At 36.6% G+C, this 26,119-nt stretch overlaps 1 protein-coding gene across 1 annotated transcript; it reads right to left on the bottom strand.

Moving 5' to 3' along the window:
* LOC112979736 (uncharacterized) lies at positions 1-25,590 on the bottom strand. The gene is made up of 13 exons (XM_026094144.2): positions 25,238-25,590; positions 24,551-24,749; positions 24,268-24,344; positions 12,760-12,835; positions 9,594-9,725; positions 8,788-8,911; positions 6,288-6,348; positions 6,139-6,185; positions 5,615-5,690; positions 4,556-4,657; positions 2,974-3,897; positions 1,966-2,076; positions 1-683 (listed from the first exon to the last, which is right to left on the bottom strand). Exons 1-13 carry the CDS (start codon positions 25,588-25,590, stop codon positions 371-373), a joined length of 2,595 nt encoding a protein of 864 aa, XP_025949929.1. The 3' UTR covers positions 1-370.
* Positions 25,591-26,119: the final 529 nt, after the last annotated feature.

Here is a 26,119-nt window from a genome sequence, read left to right on the forward strand (position 1 = left end):
TGATGGTACAGTATTTTATTATGAGTTTTGCATCTTGAAATTACATACATTTTAAAGAAATTTAAAACAAAAGACACAATTACTATCTGTCAGAAGGTTGTTTGCTTTAAGGTATAGGTTTCCAATTTCACTAAAAGGAAGGACTATTTTCATTCCATGGTACTGAGACCTTGTCTCCAACTACACTTAACAAATATATCCTAATAAATTTAAGAACCAAACATCAGGAGAAACTAATCTTATAATAGAGACAAGTTCTCTGCTATTGAAATTTGCACTTTTCTAGTTTGTTTAAAAAAAAAAATTGGTCCACATACAAAGTAAAATGGGTAAATGTAAGTCTAAGCTGAGCAAACACTGTCCTTTTTATTCAGTTCCAGTTGTAGCGGTCTCTTGGAGGTAAATCATAATGTGTCCCCTCTTCCTCTTCAGGTCCATAATCTAATGGCAAACCATAATTGTAATCAACTGTTACAACTGGTAACCTTTTGCCCTGTTCCATCTCTCTTGTACTTTCACCTTGAAAAGGTTTTCTTTCATAGTCTATTGAACTATCTTCCTGGTGTACAGATGAAGATGGATGCATTGTACGTGAAGAATATGGTGCAAATCTGTTTTTTCCTCTATTAAATTCATCTGAAGGATGCATTCTCCTATTGTCTTCAGGACAACTTGGTCGATTACTGTAATGAGAACAAATAGTAGTAGTAAAATCCTTAGGAAAAAAATAGTTGATTTATTATTGGTGGCCACCACTAGAAATTAAAATTGTATAACTTTAAAAGAGCAAAAATTCAGTTCCTCATTCTTGCTTTTACACTCTATAAATACTCTCTTCTAGATGTTGCAAACTTATTTATATTTACTCTTAATTTCTAGTGATTAAAGCTACAACTCTTTATGTTAGGTAATTCTACTAGAAAGTGTTTTCTTTCAACTGTTGTTTCTAATCAAAATTCCCTATTTACTGAGAGTTTCTTTACCTAGGGACCATTTCTGCTCCTGAGCCCGTTTTCATTCCTCTGAAGAACACTTAATAGTAGCTCTCTGCTACACAGTCTCAGTAGGCAACAATATACTTTGGAAGTGTATCTCAAAATATTTTAATTGATTCTTCTGCAGTATGCCTACAAAATATACACAGCAGGATCTTAAAATGCCAGGTGCATATATACTTTTTGTTTTGGATTCTCTTTACTCACAAGTACCTTACTTAGTTTTATACACAACTTATTTTACAAAATAATTCAGAACAATCTTTATAATTTGAAAATCTTTTCCTTCACAGAACCATAGATTAATTTAGGTTGGAAAGCATCTCTAGAAGTATCTATCTAACCACCTGCTCAAAGTAGGTCCAATTAGATAAGGTTGCTCAGGGTCATGCTCAGGTGAGTTCTGAATACCTGAAAAGACAGAGAATCCACAAACACTCTGGGCAACCTGTTCCAGTGTCTGACCATCGTCACATTAAAATTTTTTTCCATGTATCTAACCACGATTTCTCATGTTCTGACTTGTGCGTGTTGCCCCTTATCCTATCACTGTGCATGTTTAAGAGGTGTCTGGCACTCTCTTCTCTTTACCCTCCAATTAGATAGTTGTAGGCATTGGTAAGAGTTAAATACAGCACCTGCACTTTGCTTTTTTCTTTGCTGACAAGAATTTTTCACATTTTGTAGTAACTTTGCTTGAACCGTGTTTGCCATGCCAATGACCTAAGTTAAGGACTCTCAAGCCAAAATGACATAAACATCATAAAGACACTCAAACCTAATATAGATGGACTACAGTTAATAATAACTATTTGGTCAGTTTTCAGATACAAAGGTTTAAGCTGTGTTTAAGCAAAAATATAACACCAATTTTTACACTGTACAGTTCATTTATATATTTTATAGCTGCAATACTGGGGGAACAACAGTGTAAAGGTGAGTAAACCAACATATGAAACCTCATATTTACCTGTAACTTCTGTTAAAGTCATCATTATCAGACGCATAATCTCTGTGAAGTGAAGGAGAGGAGGAGAAATGAGATTCTGGTACATTTTCATGGGATGAAAAAGATTGACTTCTGAAAATAATGAAAGAAATCACATGTTAAGAAGACTATAAATAGTTGTAAGCTTTTGACAAATATAAATATATTTATTATGAGATGAAAATATTTTTATTTTAATTAAAAATTACTTAAAATAAAATTTTAATACTAAAATCTTAATCGTATTAGTGTAACACCTCAAAATAGTAAGCCTTAGTATAATGATATAATAATCTCTTTCAGCTGTATGATTAAAAATAAATCAGACTTTACTAGCCCAGTAAGTATCTGAGATACATTGTTGTTTTCTTAATTACAGAAAATATTTTGAAAATCTATGTCAGAAACTGTACTACTAAGTCCAATAGGTTTACTAGTAAGTGATATATGTATTTTGGAGAATATGAAAAGGCAGTTCAAACACGAAAGGATTTTTAACAAATGATTAATTTATGAAATAAATAAGGGAATATCAAACTTCCTCATAGCATTACTGTTTATCTCAGTTTGGCTGAGGGCATAAATAAAATTTTATATCGCCTTCTGTCTTGAGGATTGCTTTTTAAATACAGGTTTCTCTATAAACAAAGTGGGACAAACAGTTTTGTTTCAAGGTGACTCTAAAGAGGTAAAGGAAATGCATATGCTTAAATTAAAGAAACTCAACCTTCTAATTTCTAAATAGGAAATGCTGGCTTTCAGAGCTGCAGCACTCCAACACAGGTCAAACCCTTTCATAAATCAAAATAAAAAAGTTAACTAATTGATCAAACATGATTTGAAAAGGATAATTATTTCAGATTAATATATTCAAAAAGTGTAATCCTCAGCACCTCTAAATCAAATTTTCAATTTGAAATTCAACTTAGAGGTGCTGAGGATTACACTTTTATTCTCTAACTCTGGTCTTACAGCAAAAGGATACTTTACCTGTCTGAACACCATTCATGTGGCAAGTCATCATGAGCTGGATGATTTTGAAAAGATCTCAGCCTTTGTCCATGCCCTTTATTAGCATAATCGAAATCTTTTAACTGAGTCTGTTCCTGTAAGTCATCATAAGACTGTTGGTCATGAAAAGGTCTGCGTCTTGGTCCAGGACCTTTATCATCATAATCCTTTAGTTGCATCTCTGTTTGTAAGTCATTGCGAGGCTGGTGATCATGGAAAGGTCTCAACCTCTGCCCACAGCCCCTGTTAACAAATTCAAAATCGCCCAACTGCATCTGTGGCTGTAAGTCATCATGTGACTGATAGTCATGGAAGGGCCTCAGTCGTTGGCCAGGACCTTTGTTGACAAAATCTAACTCTTTTAACTGCATCTGGTTCTGAAATCCATCATGAGACTGGTGGTCATGGAAGGGTCTTCGCCTTTGGCCACGGCCCCTGCTAACAAAATCAAAATCCTTTGATTGCACATCTTCCTGCAAATCACTGTGAGATGGATGGTCAGGAAAAGATCTCTGCCTTTGTCCCCGGCCCCTATTAAATTCAAAGTCCCTTGACTGTCTCTCTGCCTGTAAATCATCATGAAACTGATGCCCATGAAAAGGTCTCAATCGTTGTCCAGGTCCCTTGTTACTGAAATCTAGGTCCTTCAGCTGCATGTCTTCTTGGTAATCATCATAAAACTGGTGATCAGGAAAGGGTCTTCGCCTCTGTCCCGGTCCCCTATTGTAGTCCCAATTTCTCATCTGCATTGGTGCTCGTAAATCATCCTGAGACTGGTGGTCATGAAATGGTCTTCGTCTTTGTCCAGGTCCTTTATTAATGAAATCAAAATCTCTCAACTGTATTTGTCCTTGCAAATCACTCTGTGAGTGGCCATCATAAATTCTTAATCTTTTCCCAGGCCTGTAAAGAAGTTTTTATCTTAAATAGAACATCTATACTTGTAAGTGCCACAAGTTAGTTAAAAAAGCTTGTTTTCATTAATAAGAATTGAAAGACATAGTAAGTAAAATATATTGGTATCAAAACTATCAAAGAATCTAAACTGTCCAGTAAGATTACAAAACTTTCAAAAAGTGTCACAGTAGAAGCTGTGACAAACATTTAATTGTAATTCCACAGTACCTGTTAAAAAACAGGCAAAATCAAAGTGATTCTGAAGTAATTTGAAAAAATTGCAAACTGCTCTAGAATAATATAGGATGGGTGAAGTATAGCAAATTAAAGCCAAAGAACCTTTGGACTGTAAAATTTTCCATAGCAAATCTAATCACTTATGGACTTCTAATAGCAGGCATTCCTTTATCTTTTCATTGCTGTGTCAAATTTTGTAAAGATATTTTGCATGGGCAATGTATAGTCATAAAAACTCTTTTAAGCTAGAATATTTATAGTACTTTCAGTGTTTCAAAACATCATCCCCAATGCAGTCAAAATCATCTGAGCCTTCTGTAACAGTATAGTGAATTGCTAGTATAAAAAAATAGCACACAGTAAGAAACTTTTATCTTTCCCACTATGTGTTTTTGTTGGCTTCTAATTACATGTTTCAGCCTATTACCCTTGAAAGTCTTCATTTGGGAACCGTTCTACAGGTCCTTCCATTGCATGTGGTGGGGGAATAATTTCTTCTTCTGAATCCCACACATCCATTCCAAGGTTACTAGGGAGAATAAAAACATTTCACGTAAGCTTCCATTTTAAACATATTAATGAGGGAAAAGAACATTCCTCAGCTGAGAATGACAGAATTTTTTGCATGTAAGTTGAATTTACAGATGCTCCTAATTATCCTAGCAAATTTTAATTTTGTAAATTTATTTGGGATGGGGTCGGGGGAAGAAAAGAGTATACCTAAACTTCATAAACTTAGAACAACACCCTAAAGTATGTGAGACAAGCACCATACCTATTCAGAAATCTGAAACTGGAGTAACTTAACCATGTCGAGACTATAAAAATGATAGCAGTAAAACAAGACCAAAGGGCATTCAATTAAATTAAAAATACCCAAATCAGTCAGGTATTATTTTTAAATCAATTTACTGCTATGAGTTATCACTGGTGCAAATAACTTAGGAGGAGGTAAAGGCTAGCTATTCCTTGGTACACTAGGGTATGAATATGAGAAACAAAATCCTTATGCATCAGGGATACAACTGGTACCAACAGAGGAGTTGAGAAGAATCTTCAACTCTAGGTAGTTTATCTCATACTTTTTTATTTCTATAACTCTTGTACTTTCTTTTAAAATATATGGTTCTACCATGCTAACAACAGCAAGTGGACTACAGAGCTTATTATGAGATTCTTTGCAGTGGTTGCTTTCAACTTATAGTAAGGGAATACTGACTGACTGAATGCACTTGGGAGAGTATGATATAGTAGCGTCAATGCTCAGTAGTAAAATCAGTTAGATCAACCATATCAATGCAAAAGATGAACAGAAGGAAGTATATTAACTTGGTGTTACTCATATCAGAAATCTTACAAAATATACACATTTGCATATTAAAAGTTTAAGAGAGGGGTTCAGTTTGGCTTACAACTGGAAGTGAACTTTTCAAAATACCAGCGGGCATTCTGGAAAATTTTAGGCATACAGCTAAAAGCCTTTTACCTTCTCATTGGTTGTGTTCTGAGATCTGTGAGATACACAAGACCATCCATGCGATGACCTCTAGCATCACCAAAAGCTAAAGAAAAAAAGATACGAGTCTAATGAAATGTGCTTAAACTGAGCCACAAAAAGTGCGAAGACAGATTTCTGTTCATCATGAGATCCTGAATTTGAAACAATTCTATTTCAATATTAAATACTGCAGCAATCTGATATCATTGCAGCAAGTCTCTTTTCTTTCCTTAAAAAAAAAAAAGAAAAGAAAAAAAAGAAAGGAGTAGGGGAAGCTACTTATGACTGAAAACCATTCAAAGTAAAAGCAAAAAAATGGATTTTAAGAAGCTGAAACATCCTTCTACTATGGTGCCAGCTTGCTAATGCTCAAACTTTGCCTGGAATAGAATCAACAGTCAGAGGAAATCTTCTATGGTAGCCAGCACCTGAGAGCTCTAAGGATACTGTAACAGAATTCTTTTGTTAATTACAACACAGACATTTGCCTTAGTTCAAACTGTGTAAGATACCTTGGATTGCTGCCTCTGGATCCCAGCCTTCAACATCAATAAGATACCTGAAGAAAAATATGATCAAATTACTGCCTCAAGTGGTTTACAAATTAATATAAGCACACTATCTTTGTGAACAATGATTTCAGTTTTCATATAACTCTTACCTACATATAAGGTAGCCAGTTCTATTAATTCCATTAGTACAGTGAACGCCAATGAGTTTCTCTATCAAAAAGGAGAACACAGACTTCAATAGTTCAGAAAGTGAAATTACTATAGAATTAGTGCAAAACAGAAAAAGTGTTTTACTTTCCTAGTAAAGCAGTGATAAATAATGCTTGCTATTTACAAAACTATACTGTCACTCCTGTAAAAGAACAGACACATCCAGACTTTGTCCACTTCATGCTGGACCTCTAGCAGCAGTTAACTCATTACTTCCAAACCCGTGAAGACTGAGATTAACTCTGCAGAATTCAGGAAAAAGAAAGAGTGATGACACAAGAAGTTACCTGCCTTCAGCCACAACTGCAGTAATAGGAAAAAAAATACAATAAAGTATGTATTTGAAAGTAAATTTTAATAACTAGCAAACGTAAAACTGAAGAGATTACCTTGCAGATTCCTGCAAACCTCACAAAAAAAAGAGAAAATACACATAATGTCCTTAATGTCTAGGAGTTTGAAATATATTACTAGAGGAATTCATTAGCTAGACTAAAAATCTGGTTAATTACTAGGGTGAACTACAGAGATGAGGAATTCAGGTTCATGCATACAGTATTCTGAATATAGTATCATGGATGGAGAAGAAAAACACTTAAGGGCAAAGTTGGCATAAGAATAAATATTATTAACTGATAGAGAGTTTTAGGCTAGATGTCAGAAGGTGAATTTTAACCAACAGTGAAACAAAGTTCTGGTAGACACAAAGTACTGACAGAAGGTCTTTGAAATGGGACTTTGGTAAATTTTTGAATGAGATGCAATATAACTATCTGCCACAGAATGGGATTATAATGGGACCATATTAGTTTATTCCAGGTCAGTGTCCTAAGAATTCAACCACAAAATAAATTATTCAAAATTTCTCAAGAGAATCTTGAGAGAATCTTGAGAAATTTTAGGGGTAGTCTAAAACAGAGGACAACTTACAATGAGAAAATTAAAAAATGAAAACTCTCCCACCTCTGAAGTTATATAAACCCTGCCAGAACAGTGTTACTCCCTAGAACTCCTAGTCTTCATTCAACAGCAAATTAGGAATTTATTCTCTTGATTCTGAGAATCAGAAATAATTAGATTCAAATAAAGACAATTCTTTGTCACACTAAAAATTACTAGATCAAAACAAGCAGTAATTTGTAATTCCTCCTAAACAAAACAAAACAACAACAAAAGAAAGAGCAAAGGAAGAACTTGCAAACTAACTTCCTGAATAAGGAAAAAAGCTTTTTCTTGTACCTTGTCATTTTCTCAGCACTTCCCACTTAGGCTCTCACACCTGAGATTTAGTCAGAGCTCTTCCATTCAGAGCTGACCATCCACAACAAAAACACTGTTCTGTTCTGGAACAAAAACTGTATGCATTCAGGCAGTTAAAATCTCTACTTTCTGACAGATTATGCTAGAGGGGCCAGAGCAAGTAGCATAAGAAAGCCTGAAAGAACAGTCCTCCAACATCAGAAAGACAAATGGTTAACATCTACCCACACAGAATCACTACCAAAAAAGTGAGAAAGCAAAAGCAGCAAACAGGCCATACCAAAATTCATGCAAAATTATTTCACAGAAAAATGCCTTATAACAGCTCAGGGAGAACTGCCCTAATGCATAAACACTAAAACAGCAACAGATCCACTCTGCTGAAACACTGATGCCGTATTTGTAAAATTATTTTTAAGAATTGCTATGATATGAGCACAGTAATTGACCCATAATTCAAAAAACTGCTATGTCTGACTAAACAGGCTTCATTAGGTTGCCCACACATCTGTGCCCAGTACCATGTGAGAAATCCTATGCTATCTAAAACATCCATAAAGGGAAGACAGCTATGACATGGAAGTGATGGGACACCTGAGCTGCTCGGTTCAGACAGGTGAAAGCTTTATTTCTTATCAAGTATTCCAAGTCCGACAGATGTGGACAACTGATTTAAACTTTGTGTAATAGGTACTTAGAGGGTGGAGTTCAGATGGGGGCATTCAACAAGTATTCAACAGGGGAGCCTTCTCCAGCACAATTAAGCAATTATCATTTAAAAAAAGCCTAACTACAACAACGTAAAGTAGTACGAAAAGCCTTGAAATTACATATCAAGCAATATATGTCTGTGGCTCAGGAGTGCATTTAAAAATTACTAGCTAATCAAAGGATAGTTTTCTCATTTGCAGGTGCTCTGACACATAGCACAGATATAGGTATAATACTGTTAGGAAGGGCATTCAAGTAACTCATCATATTTGAAAAAGACATGCTTAAAATGCAAAGAGAACTGGTAGTTCACATAATATATCTTCTTATGATAATAAATTGGATCCTGTTACGGAAAGTTTGAGATCTCTGATGTCTTAAAGTTAGTATCGGTTACAATTAATAAATCATACAGTTACCGCTGAAATAAAATGTTGGTCTCTTACAGCATAAGATGCTGATAATTACCATTTCCTGCATTTTCCCATAGGAATTTTCTGACCCATTTTTTGAACTGTAGGATAGTAGCATTATCAGGGACTTCAAGTCCAACAGTATAAAGTTTCTTATACTGCACACTTTTAGGTAAATCCTAGCAACAAGAAGAAAAAAAATTTTTAAATTATTGAAGTCTTGCATCAATGAAAAACCTTAAACAGTATTTAAAATAATACTGAAATAAAACAGTAGTTCAAATCCTGAGCAGAAACTGAAAATTTCAGTTATTAGCAATATTCACCCCTCCCACCCACAATCCTACACTCACACGTCCCCCCCTTAGTTCTTATAGTCCAAGTACATCCAAAGATTAACATTCAGCTACAACATTCCTATATATTCTCCTTCTCAATGCATTAAAAAGGAAATCAGAATTGTTTGGACCATATTGGTAACCAATTTTAAATGAAGAAAGTAATTAAAAAATGTACACTCTTGTGAATGGATTCCATTGGAGAGTAATAAAGAAACCATTTTAAAAAAGACCTTAGCATAAACAAGAATATCTTCAGGGCACAGGCTGCAGTCTTCTGCCTCTTTTCTGCAGTGCCTGGCACCCTAATCTTAATACATTATTCTGAGCTACTGTAATGCAAATAAGCCATAGATTCAACTAACTGTTCTTTCCTCTGTGATACAAATTTTGTTTCTGCTAGAGACACAAAATAATCCTAGATGGCTCACTTGTTTATTCCAGTTCAAGGTGAGCAAATGTGTAAATACTTTAAAACAAAAACGGCAGTAAGAGTTTTATTTTGCTATTATTCTTGTATTACCTTAACTTCATAGTATCGTGTGGTGTATGTTAAATCAATAACTAATCCAAGCTCCACATTTAGGGCTTTCATTGCAGCAATCAGGTCTTTTGGTGTGAATTTCTGAGTTGGAGTAAGCCTCTGGTTAATTGCCTACAATAAAAATGGAAAAGACTTTCTTTTAACGTTCTAATAACAACACATTTTAAGATTCGTCTGCTTTCATCATGATAAGGAAAAATGAGTATTCAAAAGGGAATGTTTACAGTATCAGAACCATATCCATGTATCATATGGATAAAAAATTAAATGGAACCAAATAAGAAACCATGAATTTGTTGTGTATTCCTATTCAGATGAAAAGGCAAGTTCCACTTGCACACTTTAATAAAATTTATTAAAATACACACTAATTTGATAGACAAAAGACCCTGCAAAATGAGGCACAGATACATTGATTTTTAAGTAACTAAGTAACAGCAAAAAGCAAAACAGCACAGTCCCCTTTCCCCCAAACTTACTTTGTCTTGCACAATAATGTAAAATCACCACTTCATATAAACATTTGAAGTTGTGATGCAAGAATTTGTTCCTTCTAAAAGGTTTAACTTTCTCCCCACAAAAGTGGAGACATTTTTATGCCTGCTTCATCTCTTGGCAGAATGTGTTTGTATATCATTTAGTACTCAGAACTATTAAATAAGACTAAAACACAGTTGCTAAGAAAGCTGTGTGTTGGTATGTAATAATTAATTAATTTTGTTTGAAAGAAATAGTGGGAGAAATGTTTACTTATCCTATTGTAGCTGTGGTTTTTCTGAAATGTGTTCTCCATACAGATTTCACTCCAGGTATGAAAATGCCTCATATATGCAAGACTGGATTTTCTCTGAACAGTGCACTGTCCCCTGTGAGAGCCTTTTGACACAGGCTCAGCCACAACCAACTGAGACAGATGCCAAAACAGATGCAGCAGCATCTCTCAGCTCCTTTCACCTCTCAGGTCTCTTGTCAATAAGAAATTCAAGTAGATTGGACTCATAACTAATGAAAAGGAAGGCAGTCACAGACCATATATCTTTTAGAACTACAGATGCTATAGGGTAACTAATGATTTCTTCTTCTGAATGTCTGTATGGATTCTAATCTAAGATGCTAACAAGCACTTATCTCGTGCCTGTAAACAGACAGGAATCCAAATTAAAGAATAAATAGCAGGACAGTCCTACCAAAGCTAGTATGTGATTGGGAAGCTTGAGATAAAAAGAATAATGGGGTAGAAAGCCTACGTAAGTATTTAGTCCTATCTATTTCAGATATTGGTGCACTGCTGAAAAACCAGTGGAAGTTGTCTAAGTCCAAACAAAATGAACACGAGTCAGGTATCTCTCAACTATCCAGGAGTAATTTTTAATGAAATTTGAAACTGAACTTAGCAACTTTGAGGTGACAACTGTGAGTCTACAAAGTCTGGGATAAAACTTAAAATAATTTTTTCTTTGACGATAAAAGCTATGTACTATGTAAAGTCACAATTAACACTGAGGTATAATATTGTGTATAAAAGTAAGACATCTCTAAACATATTGTCTAACTCAGTAAACAGAGTTTAATGTATTGTGAAATATTATGTTTTGAAAGACTGCTTGAGATCTTTCTGAGAAATTCCTGCTGAGATGTCTCACTAGAGTATTCAGTACGTTACATGTTTAATTTGGCTTTGGAAATATGGTAAGTCTGTCTCAATTCTAAACTCCTTTTAAGAGCATGGAAAAGAACTTGCTCAGTCTTGGCCGTACCACAATGTTATTGTCAACATTACAATGAGAATTTGAATGGAATGACAGAAATCCTTGCAAGTAAACCCATGATTTTAAAATATTTACTTGCAGCACAACTCCTGTACAGATGATAATCCTTGAGTCTTGAAATACTGAAGGAATTACAAGAGCTGATGATGTGAAGAATCATCTCTCAAAAACTCCAACAGCAAAGAATCTAATTCTAAATCTACTGAATCTTATATTCACAGGTAGATCTATCCACTGGTACATACTCTTTAGCAGAAAGACACATGCTATTGCACTATCCATCAGTACAAGGGAGAACGTGACCACTATCGAGTATGAGATACTTGGTGTCAAAGAAAGTCAACCATACTAGAGCTGTAAAAGGAGCTGAAGGAAGTGAACCCTGCAAGCATTCCAGTTCAACCACTGCTGCTAAGAGTGAACTGAATGGTGACTGAAAACGTAGTACACATAATAGGGGCATTAATATATCAGAAGAATCAAGATTTTGTATATGCATACTAGAGTGCAATCTGTAGACAACAGTTTAGAGAGAATATTTACTCTTAACTGTTAAGGCTATATATAGCTATTGCACTTTAAAAGAGTTTAGAGACTTTTCTTTCCTATGCATCTGAAGCAAGGAGCTGTAAGAATTAATTTATTGAGAAGGGCAAATTTGCAATGCTATACCTCAATCTACCAAGAAACTGAAGAGCCTAAAAAAGACAGCCTCAACTTTTTGAACTGCCACAATGAATTCAGAGATCTGGCTCACTGTATTTAATAGATTAACATGTTGGTAAGAAATTAATTAAGGTATCAACATATTATTAAAAGAAATCTATGAGGAGTTGTTTTAAATATACCGCATTTGTTCAGATCATCAAAGCTTTTTGCTTATGAAGTTGGTAATCTGAATTTATAATTTTAAAAGTATGTGGTGGCTGGTATCCTTTAATGAGTGTTTGATTTCTGTAAAATTATGTTTTGGTTTATACTGCATAGATTGCTATTCATATCATAATCCCGTCCATAGTAATAATTAGGCTTTTCTTATATCAGGTATTAAAAGATGTTAAATAAGATGTTGAATCTAGGTCATTTAAAAGTGATTAAATGCATGGTACTGGTAGAGATGGAAATTTTATGATTTGTAAATGATAAATAAAAATACTAATACCACTTATAAACTTTACAAGAAAGGGAGACAGATTTATAGAACAGTATACATAGAAGTCATTGTAGGTGACTAGAAGGGCTAATCTGATTTTTTAAAGAAAATACATTATTTTTTCATAAAACTTTCCTGAAGCTTGCATGAGTATTAGTGTTACTCTTCATTATTTTTGCACTGTATTTAGTAGAGCCTATCCACAGGTATTTTTTATACATACCCCTTTTAAAGGTACTTTGAATGCAATAAATCTAGTTCCTGGTATAGGCTGTCCAACTGGTGTCAAGCTTCGCCATCTGTAATGAAACAAATATTTATTTTCAAATGTTTTCAAACTGTGTAATTCAAAAGAAGACACCCATAGCTCCATGTAAAACTTCTAAAATAAAGATCCTTCCTATTAGGAATAAAACCTTGCTAAAAAACAAAGCACACAGATACACTGTTCCTTTAAAATTATAATAATTATTACTTCAAACTATGTAAAATATCTTACAAACATCAGGCAAAAGCCTGCTGTCGTATTTCACATAGCTTGAATACATGGTTATTTGAAGTATTTCCAAGCACAAAAATAAAAGTTTTTTTTTTCTACGATGGACCATGCAGTTAATGGTATAACATATTACAATTCAGATTTCCAAACAGCAGGATCCAGTAGTTCCTAAACCCCTTCGGCACCTAAAGCAAGCAATCATAACTGATCTACACCACAGTCTGAAAAACTGACCAATTAGATAGGTGTACATGAATAAAATCTTTTGAAAAATCTAACCCCATTAGTAGCCTGCCTGCTTGTTTCACCAAGCAACTATGTAAGATCTTTTAAAAACCACTATAAAAAAATTTGTTATGATATATATTTGAATAAAAGTAATAGAATAGCACTCTTTTGGGATAAAAGAAACAGGGAGAGAGTTCTCTGAAAGATTCTGGAAGAACATCAGTGGAGTACTGCTACAGGGAAATAAAAAACTGATCAGGGAAGAAGCTTACTTAGCACATTCCATAACTTACATAAAGACATTCTTGTTTGTAAGTCTAAAAGAAGGAGCCATAATAAAATGAATCTTTATTCTCCATAGCACACTATCATAAAGAAAGTATTTCCTTCAGATAATCTGTATGATTACTGTTATCATACTCTAGAATTATATCCCCCAAATCTGCAAGTCTTTCATGAACTGGTTTTCAAGGTATCTTTAGGACATTTGAAAACAGTTTTTTCCTTCCTTCTGCATCAACTTCCAAAAAATTCCTCCACTCAAAACTGTAAAGCAGCATTTACAAAAATGCAGCACCAATATAAAGCAAACAGAAAGATAAGGCTCAATGGGTAAAAAAATTTTTTTTACAGTTGATTGAAAATTTTCAATTTGGCTGAGTTAAAAACCCTTAAAAAGCTTGTCATAGCCTCACATTAATCATTTCAACTGACAATAAAATGCTAAGTTTACTTTCATTAAAAAATACGCAGCTTCTAGATTTTGCAAGTGTGTTTATTTTGCAATATGCCTCTCATTGTTGACTGCACTTACTCTTGGCACTTTGAAAAAAAAAGACTATTCCACTGAACCAAAATTAAGGAAAAATCACCTCAGTAAAACAGAGATTTGTGTTGCAACACTCAAAATACTAGTAATTCCAAAAAGACAAAGAACTGATATTCACTAATTCTACACTGTACTAAAGAAAATCTTGATATATCATATTTCAAAGATCCCAGAGAGTTTTAAACTAAAAAACATTGAAAGCCTTATCTGAAGAGGAAACCAAGTCAATGAATAGTTTATCAACTTTACCTTCTAATGCATCAAACAGGAAACTTATTAAATTTAGGACTTCTACTACTTCTCCTCATGTGAGGACAAATTATTTCTACGACCTCAGAAGATGCAACTGCGTGATCTAAAAGCTATATGGCCCTTCTGTGTTTTCAGGAGTACCTCAACTATTAGAATACAAAACATTTTCATAAGATTCTTTAATTCTGGTGCCTGTTCACTTACAATTGTCTGAACTAATGTTTAAATGAATACCCCCTTTGACAGGAATATCCAATAACTTCTATGGATTCCTTTCTGATTTCCATAGAACAGCCTCATTTATGAAATAAACTGAATTCTCTATTTTAATATAGAATATTAAATATTTTAATATAGAATACTAAAACAAAGAATTCACTGAATATTTTGCTTTGTTCACAATTCCCATCTGCGACCAGAATAAAAACTAGATGTTGGCTGGCAAAACTCTCAATGAAATATCGATAATTATACTTGTGATAATATAGAAATTTTAACATTAACATTCACAGATTCTTGGAAGTAACAAAGCAAATGCTTATAGCATGGTGAAAGGAAGCATAAGCGATACTAACAAACCACACCATTTGCTGCATCAACATCTTTAGCACCAACGTATGTTTTTCATTTTCATCATAAGCTAAAGAACAGATTCAGGCTAACAATGTAGATAAACAGATGCTCAGTTTAGTGAATAACAAATGAAAAAAATGAAGAAATAATAATGTCTCATAATTAGGAAGGCTGCTGCAAACTCAGCTGTCATGCAAAAGACAGAGGTAAGGTGAGAAGGTAAAAGGGCAACCTAGAGATGGCATCACAGAGAGGTGCTTGCAGGAAAAGCTTTTACTACATTATAAATACTGCATGAACTTTATGCCTTATAATTGCAGAGAGGGAACAAGAGAAGTCAGATAAAACCAGATAAAATTGAGCACATTCTCAATCACCACAGTTTGAAAAACGTTGCTCAAAAAATTGCGTATTATAGAAGAAAAGTGTTCTAATTTGAAAAGTTTTTCAAAGCGAATTTTCAAGCACGTAAACTTTGGAGGCTGGCAGTCGTCCACTAGTTTTAAGACAAGAAAGCAGGTACCATATGAGACTGTTCGATTTACCCGAGCTTAAGATAAAAAAATTCTATGTGAATCAGTTAATATCACAAACAGTGTAAATGTACAGAAAAGTATTACTGAAGCTAACAAAGCCTGCAACTTAATGAAATATCCCGGTCACAAGAACTGCTCAATGAAAAAAAAGAAACAAAAGCTATGAAAGTCTGAAACCAGCCCTGCGCATAGTTTAATTATTTCATTCACTTAATCTTAAAATGGTATTAAATGCTATGAAGCATATTTAACGTACACTCAATCCAAACTGTTAAAAGTAAAGACAAATTAAGGTTTAACACTGACTCCAGCCTCTTGCCAATTTTAGTAACTGTGAAAATTATATTCCCTTATTTAAAACAAGGAAATTTTCTTCCTGCCTTTGCTCTTAAAAATTCCAAATAAAATTGGAAAATGGGATCTGTGCAGGATATAGAAACTAGTGCAGCAAATGCTGCCATGTAAATAAAACAATCAAGAACACAGTATTCCTTCTTCAAGCTAGTTCAATTAGTTTTTGGTGTTAGCTGTACCAGTAACAGGTATAAAATGCTTTACACAAGTATAATTTGACAACGAGCCAGAGTCTATTGTTCACATGCACAGTTTTAGGTAGAAGTCAAAAGTCCCAACTACAAAAGACCAACTTAAGAACTTCCTTATATAGGAAGTCAATTTAAAAGATGCCATAAGTTAGAAATTCAGGTCTTCTTTAACCTTTCTCTCGGAAAATTATATGACTGTAAGTTTATTATGATTATCATAAACACCAAGCAATTAGGAGCAAATAATAAAAACTGCTTAAAAGCTTACTTGGAAAATTAGCAATGTAACAGACTGCAAAAATTCTGACCTTTCTTTCAGATTAAGGGATTTAACAAATCCTCGAAGGAAATTTGCATCTTGCAACAAGAAAACAGCAAAAACTTTAAATGCACCTGACAGTTCCATGGTAGAAAATGAGCAGAAGGCACTTTATCAGGAAATATAAAAGGTATGCCTTGCACGTTATCTTTAAAATCCTATCTTTAAAATGAAATTTCTGCATACTGATGCAGAACTAAAAAATAATTTCAAAGAAAAACAGCAGGTTCAAATTAAGCAAAGACTGGCTAAGGAAATAAATTCAAATTTGTTCTGAGGTCAACAAAGGAATATGGTTGAGGAAGTAAAGGTGACGGACTAAATCAAGCAAAATCCTTACAGAAATCTGGATAAAGGCAGAGAAGAGCAAAGAAAGATGAGCTGCAGGAGGCCAGAGAAACAGCAGTTACAGGTGCAAAGACATAAATAAGCATTTTAACAAGTATTAAGAAGGAACTGTGACACAGGATTTGTGTTCTGTCTGAACTTAAGTGGAAAGAAGAATGACAGAAGTCCAAGATGCTGTCACATGCATGAAGACTTGTCACCATCATCATGAATGATTAAAAAGATGACAGAGGGGGGTTGAAATGAAAAGGACTGGCTGAACATGAAGTAGCTGAAAAGAGCAGAAGTTTCCTGAAAGAGACAGTGATACTTTATTGAGAAATACACAGACACAAGATTTATTTCTCTGTCTAGCAATAAGTCTAGACATTTGCACCACAGAGGTGGTAGCTCTGGCCACAGACCTGGTAGTATTCACCCTAGAAGGATGTTGTGATAAGAGTCTAAGATGGAATCACACAGATTCAGAGAATCACTACAGCTTCCCAATCTAAACAGTGGTCAGAAAAAGACAGACAGATCTGTAGAAACTGAAATTTGAGAACTACTGTATAAAACGCAACACAGCAATCGCTGTTGAACTGCAGACGGTCTAGGGCAGAATACATTAAAGCCAACTATAGCCTAAAATCTGTAATACTGTTTGGTCTTGACACAGAACAGGCAAACAAGCCAAGTTTCTGTCAGATTCTCAAAGAGTGTGTAAAAAAATTTCAAGGCAAACTCTTCTTTTAGTTTGCATCAAAATAGCTATAACAGACTTTTATGGGGTACCAAGTTGGTAATTAGAATTTTTCTGGACTCTAGACTATTCAAAACCACAAACCCAGAATTATTATTCTAACAGAAAAGTACTAGAAAAGAAAGAATAGCGCTTAAATGACAGGTGACATACTGCGCGCACACATGATATATTTTCAATTATAGCTTTATTTCTCTAAGTTTTCAAATGGGTAAACAATTCATGGGACTACATTTAGACCAAGACCTGAAAGTTAACAAGTCATACAAATTAACCAACTATTTCTTTCTTTGATGTTCCCAATTCCCACTTTCCTATCATGTTTTGTCTTCATCACTCCCCAACTACCATGAAAACACAGGCAGAATTTTACCTGCTGTTCTAAACAAAAGGACCACTTCTGGAATGAGAAGTATTAAAATTACACCCCCCCCCCGCCGCCCAATTTCTGTGATTCTTAAATGGTTTTTTTTTTTTTAAGATAACATTATTGTTATTACAGACTCTAGTCAGCTACTCGGTAAGTGGTTTTAAGTCTGGTTTACAGGAAAATGTTACTCTTGTTTACCCATTGTAATTGAAATGAAAAGAAATCATATTTTATTCTTTGCCTTTTTTTCATCTAAAAATTTCAGAGATATGCAGTAACAGAACTGCTTTCTTAAAGAAATTGAACTAGTTTCATGTATCCTATTAAAAGTTTACAAGACATAGGTGATCTATGCTAACCCAAGAATCTAACAGCAATATGCTTTTTAACAGCAGTGACCAGTAAAACAACTTCTGTTTGAGGACAAAGGATAAAAAACAAACAACAACAAACTCAGAAAAACACTTTTAAAGTCAGGTGGGATAACAAAAGAAATTTCTTATAGAAAAGCCCATGATAAATACAAGCTTATGGCAAATTCCAATAGCATTAGTGAATAAAATTTATTATTAATCCTGCAGCTTCTGTAGTTAAGCTCAAAGGTATGTCAAACATCAAGACAGTTATTCAAACAAAAAAAAATTAGAATTACATATTTTGGATAAATCTGGCTTATTGTTAATAAAAAAATGTGATAATGACATGTAATGAACTAGAAAACACATCGTAGGTTGTAAATACTACTAATATCTGTAATTATTCAATGCAATTTATGAAATTCATTAAAGATAATTTTATTCAGTTGATATGAACTCAATTTGCAGTTGTTAAAGTAGATCTTACTATGAATCAGTTCTAAAATTTAGAAAATTATACTGGAAATTACAGCTATTGTATTCCCTTAACAGGAACGTTAAACTAAAATATGACAGAATTCAGGCCAAAACTGTATGTTCCTCACTTGGCTCCAGTAAAAGGTTTAACCGAAGCAGACAAAGCATTCAACTGTATATAATGTATACTCAATCATTTAAATAGATGCATACTTTATTTTCTTCTGTGATTTTTTTGCCAAAAATAGTATCTGTTTCAAGCAAAGACACTACCAACTCTTTTACACAGTAAACTGGCCAAGAAGGCTAACAAACAACCTATAGGTAAAATATGATGGAACCACTGAGTTTGAAACAACTTTAAAGCTTCATGTCTTTTGCTTGTTACGTAGGTCTCAGTGACAGAATTAGGTTAAAATACACAGCATAGCAAATGATTAACAGATACATTACAAGTTCTTTATGGCAAAACTGTCAAAATTCATTGTTGGTCTTTCTGAAACATAAACCTACTTTAGATACCCTAGGAAATTGATGTCTACATTAGTGTATTAGACAGAAGCACTTAAGACTGAATGATCACATAGACACCAGCTAGTTTCACATCCAACCAAAACAAAATTCAAGTACATTGGCCAAAATGGAAGACAGCAGCGCTGCCTCTACCCTAAATGCTAAAACACTTTCTGGGGGAAAAAAAAAGAATAAAAACTCTATATTGCAATACCTCTATAATGTAATTATGGTATTTTTAAGAGGCAAAAAATTACCTCAAGTATAAAAGCTCTCTCATCTTACATTTCCTAGTACATAACAATCAGTCTAGCAACCATATATTCCAGCATTACAGAAAAAGAGGAACTAGTACTGAACTAAAGGCATTAATTCAGAATGATTTTCACCTAATAGCTAAAAATCAATGTTAGTATTAAAGGTATACATTCCTGAAAAGCTACAATGGGTGGAAAAGTAAGTTCAGAGAGCAGTATTTGAAGCTATGATTAAGAATTCAGAGGTTTCTGAAATTTTGCAGTCTCTTATAAACATCTATGATTATGGAGTAGTATGGTATGGATTATCAGTTTAGAACTTACCTTGGGAAGTGAATTCCAAATCACTCAAAATGATAATATAACTATAGAGAAACTTAAGCCTGAAATGGATTCAGCTGTGGCAAGATCATTTATCAAATACAACTTTCAACCTCTTCTCCTTTTTTTGGCTACTTGTACTTGCACGATATACATACAGCCTTATTTTCCAAGTGGCTTCTGTACCTCTATAGACTCTAGAACCAATACTACTCTGCTGAAGAAAAAATACCCCTACACAGACCATGACGCACATCCAAGACAGAACACATACTGAACAGGCCATAACCAGAAGGGAGACAATATAGCTGTTAGTCATCTGTTACTACAGAGATTTCTCACTTTGTTTTTCTTCAACCCCTGTAAGGGGGATGCAGATAAGTCATAGCCTGTAAAAAAGACAGTCAGTGCAGATGTAAAGTGTGGGAGAAAAGCTTCCTTATTTTATCACCACAGAATATGTAATTGCAGAGCTTTGTATTTGCTGTGTGTATTGTAACACAGGATCTGGGCCTTAGAGTTGTATAGCAATGATGTCGTCATTACTCAGGTATACAAATTTCTCCCCTACCCCACATTTTTGAAGTGTAAGTATTCTATGCCTGATGGTATGAAGCACTTCTACTTTACAAATAAATTCTCACCTGTCACCCTCCCCTCTCATTCATCCTTGAACCTGCATTTTGTAGGCCAAATTACGCAGTCAGTTATGCCATAGTCTTTAATGTTACAATCTAAGTGGAACTGCTTGTGCTTTTAAGTCTGTACAGGAGCAATGCAGTTAAACATGCCTGTTTACAACGCAAAAGTAGAAATAATTCAATTTTCTCCTTATAATAAAGATGTCACACTTTTTTTTTTTTTTAACCATTTAAATAAAACATCCAAGGTGTTGTTTTGGCAGTCGCTTTTCAGAACAGAATCGGATTTTATGAAATTATATCCACAGTAGAATTTTGGATGCTGATGCACAAACATGTATAATTCTGTGAAAACACGACAGTATTTTGTGAAACTGTTAGTTTGTTAGATAACTTCATCTCCCTCTACTGGCTGGTCTACCTGTAAAACACCACAATATACATTGAGGGACAATACCATTTCAGACATTGTGGAGAACTAAAACTTCAGTCCACAGTGTGAACCTCAGTGGAAGATGTCACATCAATGACTCTCTTCTACCTATGTTTCCCCTTATGACTTACTTCTCCAGCACTACCTTCTAGGATTGAGACTCTAATGGACACTGTACAGTTTAGCTCTTCTCCAGGACTTTACTGGGAAAAGGAAGAAATGCTTTCTGCTATGATGGGATATGGAAAAGCCTTACTCCAACTCCACCTCCTGCTCCCATTGCTCGAGCAAAGACTGCAAATAGCTCCATACCCAGAATGGGATGAGGGCACAGCGATAGGGGCACAGAATCAAGACCGTGCCAGAAAGAACAAGGTGTGAGACTTGCACTGCAGATACAGGGGCAATACTGGCAATTAACATTACTTTAGATACTGAGTACAGTCAGAGCTCTAATACTGGCAAGGTTGCTCAGTACTGTAGCACAACCCTTTCCTAAAGTCAACTTTTAATTATGCTGCAGACACAGTATTGTAAAAGGAGACAGTAATTAGCTGTCCAACCTTTAAAAAAAAAATCAAATCCATATTTGATATACTTAAAAATACTATTTCAAACAGCAACCAGAAAAAAAAAATTATTCTATAGTAAGAGGTAGATCCTTAAGTACTGCATTGTAATGCATACTCTGTAATGCATTGGTTTATCACAAAGACTTCTCAATTGTTTTTTTCCACTTATGAAACCTCTAATTAACCAATATAGTTTTATTTGTTCAACTCAAATAATAATTAGCCATTTTTATATAATCTTTATATTACAACCAAGTATAATAGCAAATTATTTGGCCATTCAGCTTAAAAAAGACCTCAAAAATAAAAGATGTTTACGCTCTTCAACAGGATACTTTATTTGTTCACTTTGTATCAAAATAACACACATTTAAGGTGTAACAACGATGTTTTTGAATTTGATATTGATATTTTGAATTTGATATTGAAGAGAGAATGTCAATTCAGTAATATACTATGCTTTTGTTTGAAAACTGCTAATTATATTAGTAAAACAAAGACTATCATGAAGGAAGAGAGGAAAAAATATAAGAAGTTTGTGTACCTGACCACATTCTGTACAGCAGACACAGACTGAAGTACAGTTTGGTTTGTTTACAAAAAGTTTAGTAAAGGCTTTTGCTTGTTTTAAGAAACAATGCCTAGGACAAATATGGCCATACCAATGTAAGGCATGTGGATTTATAAATTATTCCCACATGGGAAGAGGAATAAGTAACATTAACGGTGTCTATTCTAATGCTTGGTTTTTAGTTTTTAGTTAGAATCTTATAATTAAAATAGTGCAGTCTCTACAGATGAACAAAACCTAAATTTCACCATTTCTTGTTTAGCTGCACTATCCTAAGCTACTTATAACATAACTGAAACATCAAATTTATTGTATTGCTTTAAATAACAGACTTTTCAAATCTCTTAGCTATTAAATTCTGATATGAAAACAGAATCCTTAAAGTTGTTTGTTTTTTATTTTATTTTGCTTGTTTTTTTTTTCTTTAAACACAAGCAATTGCATACCAGAATAATCACATGAATTTAAATTAAAATTGTTCAGGACTGCAAAGAGATTTCAGGCAATATCAGGAAGATATTCTTAAAAACGTCTTATGTAGACTTTCTTTCACTTATCTTCCAGAGTATTTCTCTTACACTATCATTAAAAACAAAGCAGTTAGTGCTATGTTTACTGTTACTGCAATACTAAGATATGATTGAGGCTAAATGTCTATAGTACAACATGCTTCAGACTTGCCCCTATGCCACAGTGTAACACAATCTCACTTCTGCCAACAACTATTTCTGGGGCCACTAAACTGAATGTGCAGCATCAACTAGGTTAAAATCAAACTACTTTCATTTTTCTTCCAAGGTTTACCGCTATTTTTTCCTGGTCTACTAGACTTACAGTAAAGTACTGCGCTGGCTCACGGATGACATCAATATACTGCTACCTGAAAATGACACTTAGGATTCCTTGAATTCCTTTAAGGCCAAAACTCTCATACTGTGGATGTCCACCCTGATTTGCTAATTGTGTCAAAAAGAGTATCTGGAAAAGCTGAAAACATTTCAGTATCATGGGCTTTGCCAGATGATTGCATTAGCTTTATAACCAACTACTCCCTAGTAGGTGTTTCTCTCCTTGAAAGATACTAAAGTATTAGTTTCTAATTACAGAGACCAATACTACAGTCCACTGCTTCTTTCATACTTAGGGAAAAATGCCAGTAGCCTAAATGTTGTCAGAGTTGCTTCAGGTAAATGCAAAAAGAAGAGAAAAATGAGTATCCGATGCATTCCCAATATATCAGTGACAATTTCAGAGTGTGGAGAAAGCAAGCAGGACAGTTATTCTTTCAGCCTTCCTGCTTTACTTTTTGCAAGTCAAAGCTATTTTAGTTCAAACTTTTTTCTTGTCCGATTTCAATGTCCAATTGTATATGAAGTTTCATATACACTATAAAAAGAGAAAGAAACTCTTAGCTTTTTTTCTTAAATAGTACTTTAATTTTAATCTCTGCGTTTGTCAGTTATGATATAAAATATAAAGTTTCTTGAAGTGATTTTTAGAAGTTTGTCCATCTTTTGTTTCTACTGACTGCTTTCAGACCAGCATATTTTACAGGGAATCATGTTTTTGTATTTTATTGCTCCTTTGAAGAATGTTCTTAATAAAGTAACACTTCACCTGAAACAAGGCTAATGCCCACCTAAAAAGCTACAGCCCCATAACAACGTGCCTTTACATCTCAGAACACCCTCCTAACCAAAAAGGATGTATTGATGTCAGCAGTACCACATGGGTTAAATTTTTAGTCTTTGAGTTTTTTTTTTTTAACAGAGGTGGAGAATAAAAACGCATCTATTCTATATGAGACCGTTCTCAGGTCCTCATATGCACACTCCTGCTCAAGTCATTAGAAGGCCAGTAGAATACTGCATTTGAGGTTTATGTGTTTTTACTGATAAAACATTTTTGTTGTTCTCTCGTTAAAAAAAAAAAAGGATGTTTCTGAACCTGATTCCATGAAAATGTTCTTTGACCACATGCATGCAACCACATGCTCCCATCTTATCTGCTCTTCCCCCACTCTTGGTAGCAAACATCTGAGTAGTCAGTAGGATGGACTACACTCCCATTTCCCCAGGTAAGTATGCACTTGGGGGTAAGAAGGTTAGGAAGAAGGGACTGCATTTGGCTGATGAAGGACAAGTGTTCACAGATAGGCTGGAGTATTATACTCACCTGGGGGGTGATGGGCAGGGTTGTTCCTGTCTTGGAGAAGATACCTACCTTACCTGGCTGTAGGTGGTGGAGAAGATGCTTGTGGCAAGAAAGCGCCTGGGGCGGTCTGCGCCCCTTCTCTGTAGGCAGGACTGTGCCCACTCCTGCCTCTCGCTTAGTGTGGGGGATACTTACCCATCGGGGATAGTATTCTTCTTTACCATGCTGAAAGCAGGAGCAGGCAGAGCAGGAGGCAGCGGTGAAAGTGGGCACTGCAGCAAAGGAGAGAGAACCGCGCAGTTAAGGTGCTAATCTCTTTCTCCATCAAATGGGCCTTCTCACAGGGCTGATTCTCAAGGTAAAACTAACCAAGCAGCCAGCGGGGGCCTGAAGCCATCCTGAACAAGTTCTGCAGCTTGCAAGCTAGCCTATTTTCTGCACTGCTACAGTAAGACAAGAGGGAAAGACAACAACTCACCTCTCCTCTCCAGGAGACCAAAAGAAACGGAGAGGAGAGGCAGCAGGTTTCTCTAACTCTAGCAGCAGTGCTGCACTGCGGGGATGGAGCTCCTCCTGGCAGACCCTTCCGTCCCTCTCCCGCGGCTCGGAGCAGTCTGTTGTGCCCTTGCGCTCCCACGGCTAGGGCTCGCGTCTCAACGTGAAGAAGCTCCGGGCAGCTGCAAGAGGCGAGGCCGGCACCTCAGCCAGAGAAGGCCGATTACCTGCCCCGCTCTAACCTAGCCGGCTCCGACCCCGCAAGATCCTGGGCACCGTGAGCACCTGCCACTCGCGGTGGGCCCAGGGCAGGGAGGGGAAGGGCGAGGGGGCCTCCCCCTCCCCGCGGGGGGGCCATGTCCGCCGCTCCAGAGAAGACGCTCGAGGTTGGCGCGAGACTCCCTCCTCAAAGCCGCATGTCCGCGCTAACGCGGGCGCCCCGCAGGGCCGCCTCCGAGGCCGGCTCGGGGCACTCTCGGAGCGGGCTGAGCTCGGGGGAGGGGGAGAAAGAGAAAGAGACGGGGGCGGGGGGGAGGCGGCGGCCCGACCGCAGGAGGCCGGGCAGTCGACTGTCGGAGGGGGCCCGGGCTGCGGCAGCGGTCGGCGGCAGGGAAGGGCCCGGGCGCCGGCGAGGCGGGGCAGGGAGGAGCGGGGCTGCGGCGGCCCGTACCCTGACAGGATTTCCCCTGCGGAGGAAGGTTGGTGCGAGACAGACGACACAGAACGTTCCCGAAAGGGTGCGCACTGCGCATGCCCGGCAACCGGCCCAGCCGCCGGGAGGGGGCAAGTGCGCCTGCTCCCCTGGAGCCGGGCCCGGGAGCTCGGAGAGCGCCTGCGCCGCTGCCGCCGTTCGGCACGGAGGGGGAGCCGCTCGTGAGCGTGCGGCGACCTGCTGGCCAATAAAACGCGGCGGTGCCTCTGCGCGTGCGCGGCGGGCCGCGGAGCGCGGGGAGGGGCAAGTCTCGGGGCGCATGCGTGCTGAGCAGATTGCGGGGGGGGGTGGGAGGAGTGGTTGGAGCGCATGCGCAGTGGTTATTGGCGCGAAGGGCAGCGGTGCGGCGCGGTGGTTGTACAGCTCGCTTTCGCCTCCGCACTGGGAGGGTGGAAAGTGGAGGCTTCGCTTTTTCGCGGTGGGAGGTTTTGTATCGGGTAGCCCCGGACTCTCAGGCTCCGCTGCGCAGTCGGGCCCCGGGGGCGCTGAGTGACGCCGTTGCCGGGGCCGGGCGAAGCTGTGGAGGCTGGAGGGAGGCCGTGAGGGAGCAGTGTGCGGGGCGGCGAAAGTGAATTGGCCCCTCTTACATCGAGAGATACGTGGCGTCCCTGTCCGCACCCCTCCTCGCAGAAGATACGCCCGGGGGCCCTCTTCGACCTGTTCTTCCCATGTTTTCTTTTTCTCCTCAGTCCATCTAGCAGGTTGCTCTCCTGTGCCGTGTCTGTCTCACAGCTGTGTCTCGTTTGCATATTTTCTATCAGGTGATGGATAGATGGCTCCCCCTACTTGTTAGAGTGGAAAACAGGTGTGTGGTGAAAGAGGTAATCAGTGCTGGATCAC

Source organism: Dromaius novaehollandiae, chromosome 6 (assembly GCF_036370855.1).
Source record: "Dromaius novaehollandiae isolate bDroNov1 chromosome 6, bDroNov1.hap1, whole genome shotgun sequence".
NCBI classification, from domain to species: domain Eukaryota; kingdom Metazoa; phylum Chordata; class Aves; order Casuariiformes; family Dromaiidae; genus Dromaius; species Dromaius novaehollandiae.